Below are 23,261 nucleotides of genomic sequence, written 5' to 3'. Positions count from 1 at the left end.
CACAAGGGCACTATATGAAAAACTCTAAAAGCTATTTAGATGGAGGAAAGCATTTTTCCTATGAATGAACAATAAAATCTATCAACTAATAAGTAACTTCTGGAACAGAGTAGGGAGAAATGGTACATGAGGAGTTCTTATTTGCCCTATTGAACTGAACTTGAAATCATTTCCTCTCATTACCTTCTCCATTGGCTCTTTCTCTCTAAATATACTGCTTGGTCCCATTTAATCTTAACTGAAAAAACATTTATTTTTTATTTTTTTAAAAATATTATTTATTGTCAAGTTAGCTAACATACAGCGTATATAGTATACTCTTGGTTTCGGGGGGTAGAATCCTGTGATTCATCACTTACATACAGCACCCAGTGCTCATCCCAACAAGTGCCCTCCTCAATGCCTGTCACCCATTTTCTCCTCTCTCCTGCCCCCTCCCCTATCAACCCTCAGTTTGTTCTCTGTATTTAAGAGTCTCTTATGGGTTTGTCTCCCTCTCTGCTTAAAACTAATTTTCCCCCTCCCTTCCCCTATGGTCTTCTATTAAGTTTCTCAAATTCCACCTATGAGTGAAAACATCGTATGTGTCTTTCTCTAACTGACTTATTTCACTTAGCAGAATACCCTCCAATTCCATCCACGTTGTTGCAAATGGCAGGATTTCATTCCTTTTTTTTTTTTGCCAAGTATTCATTCTGTATATACAAACCACATCTTCTTTATCCATTCATCAGTTGATGTACATTTGGGCTCTTTCCATGATTTGTCTACTGTTGAAAGAGCGGCTATAAAAATTGGGGTACAAGTGCCCTTATGAATCAGCACTCCTCTGGCCTTCGGATAAATTGCTACTAGTGTTATTGCTGGGTTGTAGGGAAGTTCTATTTTTAATTTTTTGAGGAATCTCCACACTGTTTTCCAGAGTGGCTGCACCAGTTTGCATTCCCATCAACAGAGCAAAGGCTGAGAAGGTATTTAAAAAAAGAAAGCAGACTGTATCTCTACATATCCCTACTATTTCCCATTTACAATTAAGTCCACACATTTCTTGTTAAAGACTATGTTTCTTTTGTCAGGTTCAGAGGTTAAAAAAAAAAAAAAGGCCCCCACATGCAAAAGTCAATCCATGTATACGTAACATTAATATAGTAATATCTAAGTAACAGAAAAGACAGACTCTGTTGAAATGTGCTTTAGTAAATATGACTGTTAATAAGATCACCCCTGAAATTCAAAACATCATCAGAACTGCTTTTATTATAGGAACTTTATCATAGCTTCTACATTAGTACTAGCTCATAATCATCAATTACCTACTTCCCATGGATATGTGGATTTTTCTAAGACCAAAAAGGGCATCTTACTTGTACTTTCCAGTAAGTATCTACAATACTAGCTTAGATGCAATTCTCTGTAAAATTCTTCATCTTGGCATTAAGTCTTAACTGTATGGGAAATGATATTTGCAAAATACAGTTTTACCATCAGTGCATCAAGTACCTGTCTACTTTCTTGAAGAGAAAAAGTTATTTTTCTTGAAGGATTAAAGATCTCTTGTTGCTTTCAGATGACAAATACTCACCTAAAAATAATTATTTAAAGATAACAGCAATGGACAACACAAACAAAAGTTGGCTCTTAGAAAAGTTCCTACCATTTTTGTTATGATTCTGTAGTAATAAAACACTTTAAGTTACCAACACTTGGTTGTAACTTGATGACAATCATTAAAACTAGTGTGTGTCACTCTGACATGTCAATTTAAAGCGTCTAAATTACAGTGGTGAATATTTTATCTCATATTTGTTTTATTTTCCCTGTAAATTATGTGTTTAATTTCGACCTCCCAAGTAATTTAGGTTACACTACGGTGTACTTTGACTAATATTTTTACAGAGCTAGAAACGCTTCAATTTAGAAGTCATGCTAATCCATAAAACTAAAAATTTACCAAAACAAAAACACACATGAAATTTCGTTGATTTTTAAGGTGCATGGTTTTCCCCAATTAATTTTTAAGTTCAGAAATACTTTGCAATCAATAATTTCTTACAATTTTAATTGGCAGTTGCTTTTTGCCTCTTAGTGGCATATAAAACAATGGAGCATTGCATAATCAAGTCACTTCTAAGAGTTGATGAAATGCAGTTAGAGAAACTAAACGTTCTTCTAAAGGTTAAGCATTTGACAAATGACCAAATCTTAGGAATAAGTTATCCAAATATTTGGAAAAAGATGATAGATGGCTCAGGGCAATTCCAGCTGTCTTGTCAATTCAAAAGTCCTGCTCCCTCATGTACTCCTGCCAGTATGTACACCCAAATATCCAAGAGCATTTCAAATTTCTCAGTCATCTGAAAACAGGGAGTAAATCAAGGCAACCTATTAACAAAGAGGAACTAGTTCACTGCCACAATATCCATGAGGGGTTCCAGAATTTGGGTATATGAGCTTAGATACAAGCACCTAGCTAGATTATGAAGATACTAAAAATCTGCACAATTTATAATTCATTAGGTGCAAAGCAATTTCACATCAATCATCTCATTTAATCCTTTTGATGTCCCAAGAATTAGAAAGGGAAGCTATTATCCACACTATACAACAACAGAAAAATTTAAAAACTTGAAAATCAGGGAGCCCAGGTTTATAAAACTAGAATGAGTAAAAAGCAGCAGAGAAGAATTTAGAACCAGTCTTCTAACTCAACACACTCCCCCCTCTACTACCACAAAAAATTCTTAGTCAAAAGTTTCCCAGAAAAAAATTTAGCAGCCAATAATTGTAAACCAGGTAAATACGCCATTATAGGAAATATCTACCATGCTGTTGCTGTTTAGAAAATATTTTGAGGTATCACACATATATACAGTAAAGTACACTAACATTATGGGCATTTACTCAATAAATTTAAAAATTTTAATGTTTATTTCTTATTGAGGTGGGGGGGAGGGGCAGAGAGAGGGAGTCACAGAATCCAAAGCAGACTCTAGGCTCTGAGGTGTCAGCACAGAGACCGGATGCAGGGCTTGAACTCACCAGCTGTGAGATCATCACCTGAGCCGAAGTGTGAGGCTTAACCGACTGAGCCACCCAGGTGCCCCAAATCTTAACTATGTATACACCTAAGTAATCACATTCACATCAAGATACAGAATACTTCCAGCAACCCTGAAGGCTCCCTTATACCCTCAACCATTCAATAATAATGCCGAAGGTTACTATTTTTATTTCTTTCAGTATGATTAATCTGACTCGTTATTGAATTCTGGATAAATAGAAATATACAGTATACTCTTTTGCTCATTCTTCTGTGAAATCTATCCATGTTACTGTGTTCAGCAATGTTTATCTCCTCTAAACATATTTCTTTATGTTTCCTTCTAGACGCTTTACTATTTTAGCCTATCTCATTCAATAATCCATTGATTTAGCACTATTTATTGTAAAGACCATCCTTTCTCCACAGAACTGCAGGGGAAGATGTGTAGAAAAATCAGGTTGACCATACATGAGTGGATCCATTTCTGGACACTCCATATAGTCCATTAATCTGTTTATTTTTACAGCAGTACTACATTGTCTTAATTACTGTAGCTTTTTAAAAGAAACTTTATTTTGAGAGACAGAGACAGAGCGTGCGCGCACCATGTGCGTGCATGTGAACAACTGGGAGAGGGTGGAGAGAGAGAGAATCCCAAGCAGGCTCCACGCTCAGCATGGTGGTGGTGGGGGGGGGGCTCAACTTCACCACCAGGAGATCACCTGAGTTGACCTGAACCCATATCAAGACTTGGATGTTTAACAGACTGAGTCACCCAGACGCCCCCACTGTTGTTTTTTTATAAAGTTATCTCCTAATATAAGCATTCCAACTTTGTTAAGATTGCCTTTGCTAATCTAGGTCCTTTTGCATTTTCAAATATGTTTTAAAATTGGCTTGTCTATTTCTCCTCACCCTCAGCTTGTGGGAGTTTTAACTGGGAATTAATATATCCAGGGAGAATTTACCTTAGTAATTTTGAGTCTTCCATAAACATGGTATCTCTTTTATTTCAGTTGTCATGTGTTTCTCTCACCAATGTTTTGTAGTGTTTAAGGGGCAGTCCTGCACATTTTCATTAAATTGAATTGAAGGGGTGCTGCTTTGTAAATGTGTTTTCTTATTTCATTTTCTAATTATTTGATGTTAAGTGTAATTGATTTATGAATAATGACTTTGTTTCCTAGTCTAACAGTTTGAAGATCCCTTCGGATTTACCAAGTATACAACCATATCATCTGTGAAGACTTTTACTACTTCTTTCCCAATCTTTGTATCTTTTATTTTTCTTCTTCATTGAATTGACTAGGACCTCCAAGACAATGCTGAAGAAAAGTGTGCTAAAGGTTTTCCTTGTCCTGTTCCTGAACTAAGAGAAAAAAAAGCATTCAATATTTCTCACCATTATGATAGCTATAGTTTTGTACATACTCAGTTTGCTAAGGATTTTTATCATGAAGGGTGTTAAAATTTATCAAATACTGTATCTCATCCATTGAGATAATAATCCCCCTCCACCTTATTCTGTTAATATGATTTATATTGATTGAGTGTTCCTTGGATTCCTAGAATAAACCCCACCACATTATGACATTTATCTTTCTTATTCAATTTGCTAATAATTTGCTCATGATTTCTGTGGCTATATTCATGAGCGATACTGGTCGGTAATTGCCTTTGAGAGTTGTCAGATTTAAGTATTAGGGTTGTGCTGGCTTCAAAGAACAAGTTGGGAAGTGTTCTCTCTTTTTCTGCTTTCAACAAACTTGGCCTAATTTCTTCTTTTTTAAATATTTAAGTCACCAGCAAAACCAAATGGGCTTGGAATTTTTTTTGAGAAGTATTCCAACTACAAATTCATTTTCTTTAACATATATAAGACTATTCAGATTTTCTATTCCTTTTTATCAGTACTGTCAAGATTAGTTTTTCATCTAAATTATAAAAGTTATTAGCACTAAGTTATTTATAAAATCTTAACTTCCTTTAAAATACATATACATAACTTTTCTCTGACCCATTTAAGAACAGACTGTATTCTGGGTGGCTTAGTTGGTTAAGTGTTCAACTCTTCATTTCACCTCAGGTCACGATTTTGTAGTTGTGAGACAGAGCTCTGCATCGGGTTCTATGTTGACAGCATGGAGCCTGCTTGGGATTCTCTCTCTCTCTTTCTCTCTACCCTTCCCCACCCTCAAAATAAATAAACTTAAAAAAAAAAAAAAAGATAGCACAGTATAAATTATCAGATCCAGGGAATTTAACGGATATAAATCTTTAATGTGAAGAATATACTACAATTTTAATAATTGTCTCAATCATGTCCTTTATAGCACATTCTTCTCCTCTAGTACAGAATCCCAGCCAGGATTACATTATTGCTTTTGTTTGTTCCACCTCGTTAGTTTCCATTACTAGTCACATCTCCTGTATCTTTTTTGATAATTTGTTTTCTATTTCTTACATTATCAGTCTTTCTGGGGATTATCAATTTTATTAATCTTACCAACAATTTCTTTTTTAAACAATTTTAATTCACTTTATTTTTCTTGTATAAAACTATATTGTGGCCGTAGCTGGAGCCTGAGCCCTCTGCATGGAAACTGTGGTGTGGGTCTTTACGAAATGGTCAGTGAATTCTTGATAGGAGATTTGGTGAACACAGTCTCTTTCCAAAGGTCAGGGATGAGATCAATGTTAAACCTTGGAAATGGCATCAGAAGTGGCCTTGGCGAAGTTGCCCAGGGTGGCAGTGCAGCCCCTGGCCAAGGTGTAGCAATCATCAATACCAGCCATCACCAGTAGCTTCTTGGGCACGGGCTGAGACAATGCCAGTGCCTCTGGAAGCAGGGATGAGGAGCACCAGCACAAAGCCACAAGAGCCAGTCACCTTGCATGGGACAGTATGGGCTTGCCAATCTTGTTTCCCCAGTAGCCTCACTGCCTGGGGACAACGAGAAACTTGGCCAGAATGATGGCTCCATGGATGGCAGTGGCTACCTCCTTGGAGCACTTAACACTCAGACCGATGTGCCCACTGTAATCTCTGATGGCAACAAATGCTTTGAACCTGGTCCACTGGCCAGCATGAATCTGCTTCTTGCACAGGTATAATCTTCAAAACCTCATTCTTGAAGGATGACCCCAGGAAGAAGTCAATGATCTCAGATTCTTTTTATGGGCAGGGAAGAGACAGGTGTCCTCTAGACTTGATCTTCATGTCGTTGACCACCAGGTGGCCCAGCCTAGTGGCAGCCTTGTCCTTGGCTTTGCCTCCATGAGCTCCACAGCTCCTGTCCTGACCCCGGCTATGGCCCTGGCCCCAGATGCTGCTGCTGAAACCTCTGTGGAAGCTGCCATGGCCTCCCATTCCAGGGCCCCTGGGCCCTCCCACAGCACTGGTGTCATCTGTTATTTGGAGTCTTCCCAGAGAAGAAGCTTCAACATTTTCATTTTAAAAAATCATACATTTGATTTTTATTTGATTTCGGCTCTCATCTTTATTATAACTTTCCTTATTCTTCTACTGTCCTGAAATAAAAATTTAATGTTCAGCCTTCCCCCCCTCCCCACCAATATATATTATATGTATTTTTAAAGCTATACATATCCCTGTAAGCATTGCTTCTTGCTGCAATTGCACAAGTTTGACATGTATTTTTATTATTATTCAGGTCAACACATTTTATAATTTTCACTGCTATTTCTTCAGTAGCAGTAAAATATGTAAAAGTACACTGCTTATTTCTAAGTATTTGAGAATTTTCTAATTACATGCTATTGATTTCTAGTTTATCATTACTGAAATCAGAGAACCTGAGATCTCATTTCTTTTAAATTTACTGAGAATTGCTTTTTGGTACTGCATATTGCATACTTCAGTAAATGTTCCATACATATTTGAAAAGTGTGTATATCCTGTAGTTGTTGAGTAAAGTGTTGTGTGTGTCACTTAGGTCAAATTTACTGTGTTGTTTAAATCTTCTAGATCCTTAATTTTTTCTTTGTTCTATTAGTTACTGAGAAAGGTACGTTACTCTATATAGTGTGGTTTTGTCTATTTTAACCTTTTGGTTCTATCAAGTTTTCCTTTTTGTGTTTTAGACCTATAATATTAGATACCTAAAAATTTTAAGATTATTGTCTCTTCCTGTGGCATTCATCCTTTTAACATTATGCAATGCCCTTCTTTACCTCTAGTGATACTTCCTGCCTTATATACTATTTCTGATGTATATACATCCAACCAGGTTTCTTCTGGTTAATGTGTGCGTGATGCAGTTCTCCCATTCTGGTGCTTACTCCTCTACCTTTGCCCTTAAATTAAAAATATGTTCCTTGTATACAGTATAGTTAGGTCTTCTAAACTTTGTCTTGAGTGTTTACTCCTTTCACATTTACTATAATTATGGACAAATCCTGTCATTTGCTTTGTTTGTATCACATGTTCCTCATTCCTTTATTCCTCTTTTCTTGCGTTTCTTTGGAACAATTATCTTTTATTACTCCATTTTCTCCTCTGTTATCTTTTTAGTTATATATTCTTTTTCTTTTGGTAGTTACTCTAGAAATAACAAATGCACTTTTTAGCCTTTTGTTCTACAGTTGTCATATACTGCTTCCACATAGTTTAAACCCTACAAACCATAATTGTTTTAAAAAGCATTAACTTATAATTACACACATTTATCCTTATTGTTGCTCATTTACTTCTGCAGTTCTGTGCTTTTATCTGGAATCATTTTCTTTCAATACGAACTTTACTAGAAAATTCCAGTACCAGTCTGTATCAGTAAATTTTCTCAGCTTGTGTTTTTATTTTGTTTCACTTAAATTTTTTTTTAATGTTTATTTTTGAGAGAGAGAGAAAGAGAGACACGGACAAGAGCGTGAGTCGGGGAGGGGCAGAGAGAGAAAGAGACAGAGACAGACAGAGACAAGTTAGGGGGACTGTATTATAGTCTAAATTGGAGCCTGGAGCCTCAGGCAGGCTCCAGGCTCCAAGCTGTCAGCACTGAGCCCGACATGTGGCTCGAACTCAGGAACCGCAAGATCATGAAGGCATCCGTTGCCTTCTCTTCTGAAGGATATGCTCACTGGATTTAGAATTCTAGATTAGCATTCTTCCTTTTCTTTCAGCACCTTAAAAGGACAGTCTATTGTTTTCTGGCATCTGTAGTTTCAGGTGATATATCAACCATCAATGTTCTCTTGAAGGTCATGTAATGACTTGTTTCCTCTGGTAGCTTTTAAGATTTTCTCTTTTGGGGTGCCTGGTTGGCTAAGTCAGTTAAGAGGCCAACTTCAACTCAGGTCATCATCTCATGGTTCATGAGTTTGAGCCCTACATCAGGCTCTGTGCTGACAGCTCAATTCCATGCCCCCCCCCCCCCCTTTCTCTGTCCCTCCCCAACTCGCATGCTGTCTTTCAAAAATAAACAAACATTAAAAAGATTAAAACATAAAGATTTTCTTTTTCTTCATTTTTAGCAGTTAAGTCCACGATGGGTTTCAATATAGTTTTATTTGTATTTTTCCTTCCTGGAATCCATGGAGCTTCTTTAATCTTTTGGTATCTTTCTCCCTTTGGAGAAGTCTTGGTCAGTACTTCCTCTATCCTGTATCTCCTCTCTTTCTGGGACTCCCATTATGTATGTTAAACCTTTCCACTGTCTCCTGCTTTCTTTATTTCCCCTGTTTTTTTCTCAGCACTGCGTAATTTCTACACAACACTTTTTTCCTAGCTTTTACTACGCCGCTGTTTCTACCGTGCTAGTAAGCCCAACTCTCAAATTCTCATTGTTAGTGAATGCACTTTTTTAGTTGTAAAGTTTCCAGGACTCTGATAAAATTTCCCATCATTTCTTATTTATCCTGAGCACATTAAATCAGTTATTTTAAAGTCTCTCAGTGATAACTCTAATATCTGAATAATCTGGGGATTTGTTCCCTTATTTTCCTCTGATTTCTGGTCAGTTAAGTCTATTAGTATGTCCTGTGGTCATTTCACTGAATGAAATATCTGATTATGGATGGAAATTGTATGAGCTCTAGACGACATCTTCCAGACAGCATTGTTTCCTTTCAGTGGTAAGAATAATAATGACTTACATTTTCTTGAGGGCTGGTCTACTTCAGTTTTGCCCTCAATCTTAGGGAGTGGTCATGATGGAGTATCAATGGAAAATTTAGACTATAATACAGTCCCCCTAATTTGGCAGTCTGAACTTCAACTTTTGCCCCTCTGGCACTAGGGTGATACTGGAATCTCTGCTCAGATCTTTAGCTTTCCAGATACTGTTTTCTTCTGAGTTTCTTAGAATCTTCTCTTGTATACATATACCTTAGAAGTCAATGACTTAAGGGGGACCTGACTGCAGATTTTGGGGTTAGAATCTATGTGGTTCTCTCCTCTTTTGGATTTAAGTTTCAATGCTTTAATGGCCTCAGACTTCCATCTCTCCTCTTGAGTCCAGGAAGACTGCCACTCTTTGTTTGGGATCTATTCCTCTATACCTCCAGGAAAAAAGCCAGAGTGATTGGTCAGCTCACTGCTGCTTCCTTTTCCTCAAGGATCAAAACCCTCAAAAATTTCCTGTGTTCATTGCTCAAGTACATACAGAAAAGGACACAAAATATGATTATTGGTCACAGAGGAGAAATTTGGATGATTACATACAGAAACTAGAGGAATACCTTGCAAGGACTAAACACTATGGGCCCTAACCCCATATTTTTTACCAGTCCTGACTGGTAAAGGTCTTCTACTCCTGATAAGAGAATCTTTCTGTGCAAGCATGTCCACATCAGAAAAGGGGGAAAACATGAATCAAATTTGGCCCAATGCCTGGTTTTGTGAGTTTTTACTTTTTAAAAAATGATGGGGGGGGGGGGCGGGGAGGAAGAGACACATAAAAATTATATAAGTTTTCAGCATCCATAAATAAATTGTTTTACGGAAACACAACTACTCTTACTTGTTATGTTTTTCTTTTCTCCTCCCACCCCCAACCCCCATTAAGTATCATCTATGGGCACTTTCACCATACAATGTCAGAGCAGATTCATTGTGACAGAGACACAGGGCACTCTATCATTTCACACTGCTTCTCATGGTACTACGAATTACAGAAATGCAGTTATAACTCAACAGTGTCTTGAGTTCCTGCTTGTTGCTGTTCTGCAACATTTAAAAACATTTTTTTACTTTTATTACAGTGCATACTCTTCACGCAGGAAAAATGGAATGCAAATGTTGCACTTTTAAAGCACAGTGGAGTGTGGATTATTCTGTTACTGAATTAGACAGCTAAGCATTTTATTTATAACATTATAGCTATGCTTAAAAAAAATACAATATATGTTCACATTACCAGGCTAAGCACTATCATCACAATATTCCTATTTCACTCAAAAGCAAAGACAATTTAAACATTTTAAATGGAATCTCATCACAGCAGAATTTCTTCACAAAAATAAAAATGAGACTGCAACCAAAATTAAATTTCCAACTGGCTACTGTGTTAGCAAGCAAGGAAAGCCATGTACTAATGGTGAGTTCCTGAAATCATGTTTGATTGGAAAAGCCAAAGAAATAGGTCCTGAAACAATATTCTTGTTTAAGACTATTACCCTTTCTGTAAAAACAGTTCTTGAAGCATCGAAGACAACAGGAGCAGTATTAACCAATCATCAGTTAAAAAAACAAATGAGGAACACCTAGGTGGCTCAGCTGTTTAAGTATCCAACTTCTGCTCAGGTCATGATCTCACTCAGTTTGCGAGTGACAGCCCCACACTGGGCTCTGTGAACTGACAGTGTGGAGCCCGCCTGAGATTCTCTCTCTCCCTCTCTTCTCTCTGCCCCTCCCAGCTTGCACTCGTGCACGAGTGCTCTCGCTCTCTCAAAATAAATAAACAAACATTAAAACAACAACAACAATAAAAAAAAAAACCCAATAAAAAATGAGGGCATCTGGATGGCTCTGTCAGTTAAGCTTCCGACTTCAGCTCAGGTCATTATCTAGTGGCCTGTGAGTTTGAGCCCTGTATCAGGGCTCTGTGCAGACAGCTCACAGCCTGGAGCCTGCTTCAGATTCTATGTCTCCCTCTCGCTCAGCCCCTCCCCCATTCATGCTGTCTCTCTAAATAAAAACAAAAACAAATGATTTCAAGTGGTTTTCCTTGGCTATTCATGACTTCACAGATACTACCAATACCTAACTGTTGCCTTATTTAAGGAGCCAATTGAGTGACTGAAGAGTTAGCCTTGAATTAGCTATCAAAAATATTTTCAAGAAGCTGAGAAAAACAAAAGAAAAAACGGTGGTAAAAATATACATGGAGCACAAAAAAACCCTAGTTGGGCAATTTTACAAACTTGTGAACATTTAAGGTGTTTATAGTGTATGGTGCAATTACTCAGTAGAAAGATACTTTACCATGTATTGTTGGCTCAGCGGTAATCAATAGTGTACATCATTAGCACTCATGAACTATTGTCAGTTCCGTGAGTATTTGTCAGAAATAAAAGCTGAATATCTCAAATTGCTCTACTACACAGCAGTTCAATGGCCTAGTAGTGATAGTTTTATTGTGATTTTTTTGAGCTCAGGGCCAATACTGAAATTTTTCTGAATGACAACAATCACTATCACTATTATGGGTAGTTTAATAAACTAGATTTTGTTGCAAACCTGATAATGTTTCTTAATGATTGAATCTAAAATTGTAAGGCAAAAAAATATTTATATGTGAAACGTATACTGTGGTAAGTCATTATGACAACTAACGATGCTTGAATTCACAAGCAAATGTCAAAGCTGCTTTATACACTCCCAGTGCTGTCAAAGTTAAAACAAGATCTTCATTTCCTCACAGATTTGCATTAAATATATTTTCTAAGCTCAAATCACAGTTCCAACAGAACTCTTCAGACGTCAGTGCTAGTGCACACTATACCAAAATCTATTTAACTGTGCAGGTGAAGAGCTTCCACTTTGCCCTTGATTGGAACTGATTTGTGTGCTGTGATAACATAATAAAAGGCAAATATTAGGAGAGAACTAGAAGAAGTCTATAAATACCTTCCAAATGATAACTAAAATCATTAACTAAAATCACATTCTTGTGGACTGATATCAGTATTTGGCAATACCTATCCATGTTAAAAGATACCTTCCAAGATGAAATACAGATCTCATTACAGATCAGCATTAACAGATGAACACTTGCAATCAATTTTGATGACACAGAACACTAACTCTGAACCTCAATTAAACAAAATGTTATCTGATGTCAAAAGAAGATACACAAATTGCACTTAATCATTATATTTCAAATTTCATATTCATGTAAAAAACCTTTTCAATGCAGGTTTGTCTTTTAAATCACAAATGGTGTTGGGCGCCAGGGTGCCTCAGTCAGTGAAGCAGCCAACTCTTGACTTTGGCGCGGATCATGATCTCATGGTTCATGGGTTCAAGCTCCATGTTGGGCTCTGCACTGACAGTGCGGAGCCTGCTTGGGATTCTCTCTCTCCCTCTCTCTCTGCCCCTCCTCTCCTTGTGCTCTCTCTCAAAATAAATACACTTAAAAAAATACAAATGGTGTGTGATATATGTGTTTTTATGTGTATTGTGTGTATATTAAATTTTATCTTTCAATAACCATCTGCTATTTTCTCTGGCAAGTTCTCACAATAACTGCCTTCTCTAAAACAGAAAGGATGTCAAGAAAAAAGAACCAACCCCATTACTATCTATCATATCTGCCCCATGAAATCTTAGGAATCTTCCATAACCTTTAATATCTTAATTCACTCTACACCCCCCCAAAATTCACTCATGGTTACAAATTAATCAATAGCAAAGTTAACTTCAATCCAGACTTGCTAAATTTCCTGTTTTTTTTCGGTAGGATGAAGTGGCTATTTCTCCCTATTTAGCATGTAAGTCTCCCTTAAAGCCACAAAAAGTAAAAACGGTAAAATTTTTACAAGTGGTTAAAATGTGGAATTTTGGTTTCAAGTGAAAGAATTAGGCAGCTGTCACAATTTCAATTTATCTTAAGTCTGCCTGATAGGAATGATTAATGTGGCCTTCAGAAGCTCTGTATAATACTTCAAACTGTAATACTGTGTATATATATATGAACATACATATTTTTCTGAAAAGGCCCATGGCTTTCATGAATTCTCAAAGGGTCCTGTGAAGAGTCATAAATTAAAAAGTGATTCCAGATATACCAGTAAACAAATGATAAGCAAAGAATAAAGAAGTAGCAGATATAGGTGAGAGCCAGATGTTTCAGAACAGAGGAAGAGTGCCCTAGCTCTATGGTTCTCCAAGCGGGATCCCCTTTTTCACTATGTTGACATCTGCATGACACAGAAGCCAATGGTGGGCAAAACTGCTAGCACCTTAGCACAAAACAAAATCAGTGGTGCCAAAATGTACTGGTGGTATTCATTACCATGCATTTACAGTGAAACACAAAGAAGTCCAGTTTCACTTAAGAATGCCCTCAAGTAGTAAAAATTATCAATTTTATTAAATCTCCACCATTGAATATACATCTTTTTAATATTCTGTATAATGAAATGAAAAGTATCCATTAGGCATTTCTGCTACATACCAAAGCACAATGGCTGTGTTCAAGAAAAGCACTCGAGTGACAGTTTTAGCTCCAAGCGGATCTAGCCACATTTTTCACAGAACATCTTTTTTACTGGAAAGCGTAGCTGACAAACTATAGCTATTTACACTTAGATTTCACAGATACTCTTGAAAATGAACAAAGTGAGGCTGTGTCGTTTCAAAGAAAACAACTGACAGCATTTGTTGCTAATGATAAAAATCAACCTTTCAAGTGAAAATTAAAATTTTGGAAACTTTGTATCCAGCACCACGAATCTGACAGCTTCTTCCATACTTAAAGACTCTTCTGATACCTTGTTATATCAACAAATATGATTTTTTGATATTGTGTAAGATGTATCAACATTAGAACATTTGCATAACTCGATGTAACTGATATTTTCCAAATGACCAATGCATGTTATAAAGAATGTATAAGAACCATTTAAGTGTAAGACAGGGGCGCCTGGGTGGCTCAGTCAGTTAAGCGTCCGACTTCGGCTCAGGTCATGATCTCACGGCTCGTGAGTTCAAGCCCCCCATCGGGCTCTGTGCTGACAGCTCAGAGCCGGGAGACTGCTGCAGATTCTGTGTCTCCCTCTTTCTCTCTCTCTCTCTGTTCTCCCCCGCTTGCACTCTGTCTCTCAAAAATGAGTAAGTGTTAAAATAATTTTTTTTTTTTAAGTGTAAGACGGATCAATGGATTTTAATGTAAAGGAACAAAAAAACTCAGATATTTCTGATTCCACATTACAACTAACCTTTAAGAAATTACCACTTGTTGATTAGTACATTAAAGAATATCATTAAAGAATAAACACAACATTAAAGAATATCCACAATTATCTAAAAAGACTAATAAAATACTCCTTCACTTTCCAACTATATGTTATATGATTAACGTCTACAAAACCAGACATTAAAGAGGTTTACTTATCACTATATTTCTTGTTTTAGAAAACATTATTTATGCTGGCATGCAATGGACCATTATTTTAAATGAATTAAAAAAGATATTTTAAAATTCTGTTTTAATCTCTAACACAGTACTAATAAATCACATAAATAAAAGCTCTTGTCCTCTATTCTTTTTAGGAGTATATAAAGTGGTCCCAAGAGTCAAAAAGTTTGAAATCCACTGCTCTAGTCCCCAGCCAAAAGAAGGCATACAACAAATTTCTTTAACTTACTTTTCACCATCTTATTCTGCCTAAAATTGTCTCTGCCCTTCAGCACCAACACTATGTCAAACCAGATTACAAACTCCGGATGATGGAAATAGAAACAAAATGTTTTACACATACGTACACATATATGAAAAGAGTGGTTGCATGCAATAACACAATGTGGAGGACACAATACATGTTAGATCCTCATAAGGAATGGCCTTCTCAATAATTACTACAGGAAGGGTTCAGGGCTCAGCAGCATAAAAAGTCTTCTATTGCCTATTTCTCAGTTCAGGTTTATACCAAACAGAAAGAGTAACAACAGCTAACATTTTCTGAGCTTTCATTATGTATCAAAGGGTTTTATCTGTTTAGTCTTTACAGATACATTATGAAATAGACACTATCATCCCCAATATGCAGAACAGAGGCAGAGCTGAAATTAAAATACATGCAGAACCTGTATCCTAAACCAGCATAAACATGGCCTCCCACTGTAACAATACTTACAGATATATCTTGAGTAAATACACAACTGAGTAAACATCTGATTAGCGTAACTACTGCAGTTAAGTTCAAAAAACACATTCCTTTCTATCACTGTGTAAACTTAGATCTCCTCAGAAGGCTGGTCATTTTCTCTCACTACTTTGGTTCAATTATTTGACAAATATTCAAACAACAGAGATACCTACGAACAAACACCTATGAAGATTCCTTCCCAATTTATAGAAGTCATTATAACCGTGAATTATAATATTAAAGAAAGCTACATAATAGATGTCCTTATTAAACTCCTTTTATTATGAAAAGTAACTTTTGATTTCTCTAAATCTTAAAAATAGAGGAGGTAAAATTAGAGGAAAAGTTAAAATGGTGTTATTAAACAAATACTCAAAGCAAGAAAATGCTTCTGTGAATCTGTAATTGACTAGACTGGAACTTAGTGATATTCTGATGAAGATTCTGGGGATAAAATTCTTTTATGGTGAAATAAACTGTGTCACCTCCAAATTACACAGTGTGGGCACATTATCAGGACCCAAAGGCCATGTTTCCACTATTACATAAGTAACTCTTACTTGTTCTTGCAGGTAAATTTGGGAAGGGAGAGAGAGGCCAGGAATTTTCAGGAAAGTTACGTATATACACCCTCATAAATCACTCTGCTACATGAGTAGAGCAGAAGCAGGATAAAGGACAACTGCCACTGTCCTTCTACTACTTTTTCTACTGTATTACAAGAACCCACCTAGACCAGGGACTGAATTCCTCCAACACTAGGAAAAGACTGGCTAGTGGTTTTTTATACTTGCTAAACTTCAGAATGAGTTTCTGCATTTTTAGTCCTTTACCTCTAACTATGTAATGAAGACTATTTCCATTAAGGCATTTTCAATTTTATCTAACAGATGTCATATGGTGTATTTCAGAGAATAGAGTGTAAAAAAACTGCATTTCACCTACCAGTAACCAAGACTTCGAAGGTAATCCAATTCAATCTTGGGGAGACATAGAGGGTGTACAAGAAAGAGATGTGTCCCTGATCGCTTTCTCCTTCCTATATTCACTGACCCTCTATCTTTCCAGGAAAAATAAGCCTTGGAATGGCTATATACAGCTGCTAGAAGGGCAGGGATTGCTGCTTGAGGGTATAAATTTGTATCCACTAAAAATTAAATCCTAGAAAACTCAACTGGGAATTCCCATCCTCCACCACATCACTCCTAAACCTACCTCATTTACAAACCATTTCTTCTCTTTGCATCCCCATATCCAACTCTTCCAGAATAACTTTTGTTTCAGAAATACTTAATGAGATTTCAATTATTTCTAAATATTTTGACATTCTTATATACTTATATTATTTTACCTCTGTTAGAACTGAGAATACGTGCCATTGGAATGAATACTGTTAAAATAGTAAATATGGAAAGCAAGAGAGAAAAAAGCCTGCTAGATATAATTTGTTATCTTCCTGTTAACCCTAAATCTTAAAATATAATCCTGTCTCTAGACTCAAATGTAAATAGATTTCTAAATCCCAATGAATTTTAATCTTGGATTTAGATATTTACCAGAAAAGCTTCAGCTTTGCATTTAAATAACAAAATAAAAACACTTCTGCACTACTTTAAACTTTCAATGTTTCCCTCACTTGTTGAAACAACGAATTAACAGGAAAACAAACCTAATCTCTGAATCAGTTAAAAAATGTACCACCTTTATGCATCCTCTAGCTTCTCATCTAGGAAGCAGCAAGCGAAGAGCGAAAGTATCCCTCAGATGATCTTTCCTACTCCTCAACCTGCTCATTTCTAACAAACCTGGCCTTGGATCTATATATAAACAACACTTTCCTGCAGAAGTTGGGGTTGCCAGGAACAAGCAGACTAGCACTTCCTTCAAACTGCCTAACCTTTAGACTTCTGGATCACAACTAAACAATTTAAATCGGAGAAAAAAAGGCTTTAAACAGTCTGGCAGTTCCTCAAAAGGTCAAACATATATAGACTTACCATATGACCCAACAATTCCATTCCTAGCTGTAGACTCAAGAGAAGTAAAAACATGCCCACACAAAAATTTGTACACCAATGTTTACAGCAGTATTATTCTCAACAGCCAAAAAGGGGAAACAACTCTAATGCCCAACAAGTAATGAATAATAAAATGTGGTCTACTCATACAATGGAATATTATTCACCTACAAAAGGAAGAAATACTAAGACATGACACAATATAGATGAATTTTTAAACATTAGAAGAAGCCAATCACAAGAGGCCATATATTATGTTTCCATTTACATGAAATGTCCAGCACAGGCAAAATCCATAGAGATACAAAGATTAATCGTTGCCTAATGCTGGGGGAGGGATGAAAGGAAAAAGGGAGTGTGTTGGCTAATGGGAACAGGGCTGTGTTGGTGAAAATGTTCTAAAATTGTGGTGATGCGTGGGCAACTCTGTAAATATATTAAAAATCATCGAATTATACACTTGAAGTAAGTGAATTACATAGTATGTGAATTATATCTCAATAAAACTTTTATTTAAAGAGGATTTTAATGTGCTTTTATTAATCTATTTAATTTTTCAAGTCCATTCCATTTTTTTAACTTTCAAAAGGACACAAAGCTTCCTACTTGCTTAGTCTGTCTCAGCCTGACTAAATCTTTAGAATACATAACCCACAAGAACGGAAATGATCACAGAAGTTCCACAAATTCAGAGATATATACATACACACAGGTATATATGATAAACATAACAAAATATAGGATCTACATAATAGGCATGTGTTAATTATCATCCGGTACAGCCCAGTTTTTAGACACTTGGATAAAGTCTGGTTGGGAACAGCTAGTGGGAAGCAGTTTTTCACCCTATCCTCTTTCCAAACAGATCCAACTACTCATTCTATTTCACCTCCTCCCAAAATAAACTCAACATTTATAATTTGAACAACGTTTGCAAGGTGATTATGCTATATTCCTACTGCCACCCTAACTCCTTTTGGAACTAATGATCAAAGTAAAAAGCTTTCACTGGGTTTTCCAGGACACCCACAGGAACTAGATTTAAACAATCAGTCAAGAGCATTATTATAAGCCACGAGAATGTGGTAACAGGGTTCACTACAGGGGATAGAATCACAGGCGTCCTTGGCTTTTAGTTCTAAGTAAAACTTAACCCAATATACTGGAGGAATACGCACTATTCAAATAAGAAATTAGTATATGGTTTGCATTAAATAACAGAAAATTTTAAATTGTTCTGAAGGCACTTTGAAAATATTACATCAATGATATGCCCACTCAAAAAAGAAAAAAACACAAAAGCAACTTATAAAATATGGTTACCAAACGTGTTACAGCCCACTGGCAATTTGATATAATAAAAAAGAAATCAAGAGCATGCCTTGGAATTACAATAAACGTTTTATTTTTTTTTTAACGTTTATTTATTTTTGAGACAGAGAGAGACAGAGCATGAACAGGGGAGGGGCAGAGAGAGAGGGAGACACAGAATCTGAAACAGGCTCCAGGCTCTGAGCGGTCAGCACAGAGCCCGACGCGGGGCTCGAACTCACGGACCGTGAGATCATGACCTGAGCCGAAGTCGGACGCCCAACCGACCAAGCCACCCAGGCGCCCCAACAATCAACGTTTTAAAATAAGATGAAGTTCTGCTGATTTTTCCCACGTGGAGACATTCTAAGTTTTATCTTATATATTCATTTATTTTTTTTAATTTTTTTTAAATGTTTATTTTTGAGAGAGAGAGACAGAGTACAAGCGGGGGAGGGGCAGAGAGAGAGGTAGACACAGAATCTTAAACAGACTCCAGGCTCCAAGCTGTCAGCACAGAGCCTGACGTGGGGCTCGAACTCACCAACCACAAGATCATGACCTGAGCCAAAGTTGGACGCCCAAGTGACTGAGCCACCCAGGCGTCCCACTTATATGTTCATTTAATACTAAAAAAAAACAAAAACACCTACTGCAGCTATTTTGCTAGGCAGCTTTACAAAACACCATCACTTGAATCTAAATGAACTTTAATGAGCAAGTAACATCACTGAAAACAAAGGCAGACAAAAAAAAAAATACGTCTGTTCTGGATGTCTTTGAACAGGTATAGATTTTGGAAGAGGAAAAGAGAAGGAGCCTGCAGAATTTAAGAATTCCAAGGAGGGACTGTCAAACTAAATATACTTCCCAGGATTGAGAAGCAAGTAATGAAACTCTTTTACTGATGGTAGTGTGTTGAATATAGACAGAGGTCGCAAAAGCCCAGAAATCACTTTAGCCTGGAAGCTCCCTGGGTGAAGAGATTGTGTTTTATCTTTGGATTCCTGGTGATTGGCATAAAGGAGATCAATATTAAAAGGGGAAAATGTCTAGACTATTTCTCTCTCTCTCTCTCTCTCTCTCTCTCACACACACACACACACACACAGGCGGGGGGAGGGAGAGGTTGTTCAAAGCCAGCACCAAATATTAAATCTGAATTCACAAAACTAATGGAATCCCTCAGCCTATTTTTCCCTCCGTATCTTTTTTCCAATAAACTCGAACAATCCACTAGTGAAGTTTCTTAAGTATCCTAAAAAAGTGCATCTGATTTAAAAGGTCCCAGATCAAACATTTTAAAACACAAAATCTACTGTTTTATGCCTACAAAGTATACAAGTATGTAAGTACACGAAAAATAGAAGTGAAGAAGTTGAAATACAAACATCAGATTTTTAAAATACTTAAATTTACAAACTCAAGTTTAAAATGTGTAAGAAAGCGGGGTCCAGATTCCCCCAAAAGTTATCAAGACATTAAAATGTTTAAGTAGCTATACTTCCCTCTTAGAACAATACACAATCACAAAACAAAATTTTTTCCAAAGCAAGTATCTCGTAGACCCAGCAAGATGTCCACATCTGTTAAAAGTCCACCAAGACTTAAGCAGTGAACACGGACTACAGGCACCAGGGGGCCTCCCAAGAATAACTCGATAGTAAAAGAAAAGGTAAGTAAGAGTTCCTGGTAAAACTTTCCTATCCAGTCTTAAGACTGCTGGAAGGCTTTCACATCTGGAGCAAATAAACTGTAGTTTGTTACACAACGGGCACATACAGAACTGACGAGAAACCAACACACAGACTGAAAAAAGGAACTAGCCGGCCCCTCACCCCCAGGAATACAATTTTCTTTGATGATTTTCCAAATGTAAGAATATACCGCGCTTCGCTGTTGTCAAGTTACCTTCAGGTAACCTGAAAGCAAGTAAGTTAGTGCATATGCACTCTAACGATTTCCAACAGAAAAGGCTAAATTTTTTTGAAGGCTTAGTATCTTTTCTACACACTCACAAAGCAATTAGTGGTGAGGCAAATTTTAGGGTAAAGGGATTCACTGGCACAAGACTGCGATTAAGTGTGAATAATAGCCTGGTCTCTCCATCTCTTCCCATTCCCTCTAACCCCCACCCCAACATAAAACTGTTCAATAAAAACAGAAGGACCAGGAAACTTCAAAAGCAGCGAAGACTTGTAAATACCTTTCACACACGAGAGGCTTTTACAATAAAGTAGACCTTTCTAAGTTTGTGCAGAAATTAAATCCTGCTCAAGCCTGTTAAATTCTCAAACCCGAAAGCCGATCCCGTCAGCAAACGTGTCTACATATTCTTTCTTGAGTGCATCTTCAGCTCGAGTCAAAGTCTTCGGTTTTACTATTTTTTTTTAACCTAAATAATAAATAGGAGGTACTCAACTCCCGCTAATGTTATCCCCTCCTTAAACAGAGTTCGTCCTACAGCATCATGCAAAAATGCAGAAGAGGTCCAACAATTGTCTCAATGAGAAGATTTTTATAAAATTCACTCCCGGAACAAGAATCGGAGGCAGCCAAGGGCAATGCACAAAGAGAACAGAGAAGAAATACACGTTCCACGGACATACAATGCACAGAAACTCGCATCCTCGCACCCTCCTTGGGAAGGGTCACCCAGCACCCTTGGGCTCCTCGTAGCCCCCGGCCAGCGCGATGCCATGACGGTCCCCGAGGGTTCGCGGGGACATTGCCCGCCGGGCCGCCCGCGGGGACAGCCCCTCTCGAATTGCCTCCTGCCGACCGTGTTCCTGGAGGCCGCTCCCCCCCGGCCAAGCAGCCTCTTCGCCCCCCTCCTCCGCAGCCGCCGCGGGGCGGAAACGGGGGTCCCCTCGGGTTCGGCGGCGAGGGGAAATGAGGGCTGAAGGGGGCGCCCCCTCCTTGCGGCAGGCCGGGCCCCGCACTCACCCTCCAGCAGTCGGGTGATGAGACTGTCCACGTTCAGCTCCCCGTCCGCCATCTTGTCGGCACCAGACGCTCCTTCCCAGCAGCGGGAACAAGGGCTTCACGGCGGCGGAGGCTGCGGCGACGGCTCGGCGCTCCCTCACCTACAAGTCACGCGGCGTTTCGACCCCGGTTCCAACTCCCTCTTTTCCCCGGGCCCTCCCCCCACCCCCTCCCCACCAAGTAGTGGAGCGCGCGTACACTCGGAGGCCCACACGATAAATAAATAAATAAACAAGCGGAGCCCCCAAGAACCGGGCCGCGTCAGACCCAGCCGCCACCTCCTCCTCCTCGGCACCGCCCAACTCCGCAAAGCTCACCAGCGCCGCCGACGGCCCCACCCGCAGCTCCACTTACAGCACACCACCCTTCCCCGCCACCGCGCCACGCAACCCTCCGCGCAGGCGCACGGCGCACGCCTCCGCGGCCCCCACCACAGCCCTGGCTTTTGCGCAATCGCACTGGACTCCGTTCTCCCGCCGCTGCCGCCGCTGCTGCTTTCGCGCAGGTGCGTCGCCCTCACTCGCCACTTCCACTGCGCCGAATCGCCACGGCGGCGCAGGCGCCCCGAGGCTCGCGGGGCTCGCCGCGCTGGGGAAGCTCCCATTAGGCAGAACGAGCGTGGGCAGCGGCTGACCTTCCCGCTGTTCAGCTGCCCTGGCAGGGGCCCTGTGCACACCGCGTTGTTGTGCCCTTCCCGCCTCTTTTTTATTTTCTTGTCTTCCTTCCCTAGTTTTGCAAGCAATTCCTCATGTTTCCGTTAATCGGGAAACGTGGACTACATTATCCACGTTTGAAACCCAGGTTTGCGCGTTTGGGAAGCAAGAAGGGGTTGAGTTACTTTGATGGAAAAGTTTGACATTGCAAACGAGGGATTTTCTACCCCATCATTCCACAAGGCTAGTAGTTGCCCAAGTGTCCCTGGATGAAATACGTTAAAGTGGGCTCTGGAAAGGTCAGCAATACTATTTCAACGTGGGTACCGCTCTCTGCCTTCTGTGTAGTACATCCACACATCTTACATCTTTATTCACTCTATGCATACCATTTTATCTCAGTGCTTTTTTTGTCCAGACCTCCGTTATATTAATCATCCTGCCTTGTGATTGTTTATGCATTTATCTCCTACACTCGACTGTAAGCTTCTACAGGGTAGAACCACCAAATGTCTGGCACGTAGAAGAGACAGAGAAAGACGGAAGTTCAGAAAGGTTGGTTGCCCAGCTGTTCTTTCCACATAATTTCACCTCTAGAAAGGCAGGAGGGAGAGTAGCCACGAAAAAGATACTCTGGCAAGCCAGAGTTTTTGGCCTGTTCTAAGAAAGTGGTCAGATCAAAGGTCTCTACTCATTCCTCAGGTGTTAGTCCAGAAACCCAGGCAAGGTGCTATCCTGAGGTCAAGGCAGTGCTTCTTCCACTCACCTATCACTAATACTAGCCAACATTGAGATTTCTGTATGTACTCTGGCACTGTTTTAAGAGTTCTACATTATCTTATTTAATCCTTAAACCAGCCCTATGAGGTAAGAACTATTATTATCTCTACTTTGCAGATGACATTAATTGAGGTACAGAATGAT

The 23,261-nt window shown here is 38.6% G+C and overlaps 1 protein-coding gene and 1 pseudogene across 1 annotated transcript in view; both read right to left on the bottom strand.

The window, feature by feature from the left end:
* PPP1CB (protein phosphatase 1 catalytic subunit beta) overlaps window positions 1-22,130 on the bottom strand; it is a 42,433-nt gene extending 20,303 nt beyond the window's left edge. The window contains exons 1-2 of the mRNA XM_060651690.2: window positions 22,002-22,130; window positions 21,646-21,785 (exon numbers count right to left, since the gene is read on the bottom strand). Of these exons, the coding sequence (XP_060507673.1) occupies window positions 21,646-21,697 (52 nt within the window). The 5' untranslated portion in view covers window positions 21,698-21,785; window positions 22,002-22,130. The remainder of the gene's footprint in view (window positions 1-21,645; window positions 21,786-22,001) is intronic.
* Window positions 661-6,497, bottom strand: LOC132688146 (small ribosomal subunit protein uS5 pseudogene; annotated as a pseudogene).
* Window positions 22,131-23,261: the final 1,131 nt, after the last annotated feature.

This window comes from Panthera onca, chromosome A3 (genome assembly GCF_046562875.1).
Source record: "Panthera onca isolate mPanOnc1 chromosome A3, mPanOnc1 haplotype 2, whole genome shotgun sequence".
Classification (NCBI taxonomy): Eukaryota; Metazoa; Chordata; class Mammalia; order Carnivora; family Felidae; genus Panthera; species Panthera onca.
Note: the sequence above shows the minus strand (reverse complement) of the source record. Positions and strands in the feature narration are given on the sequence as shown.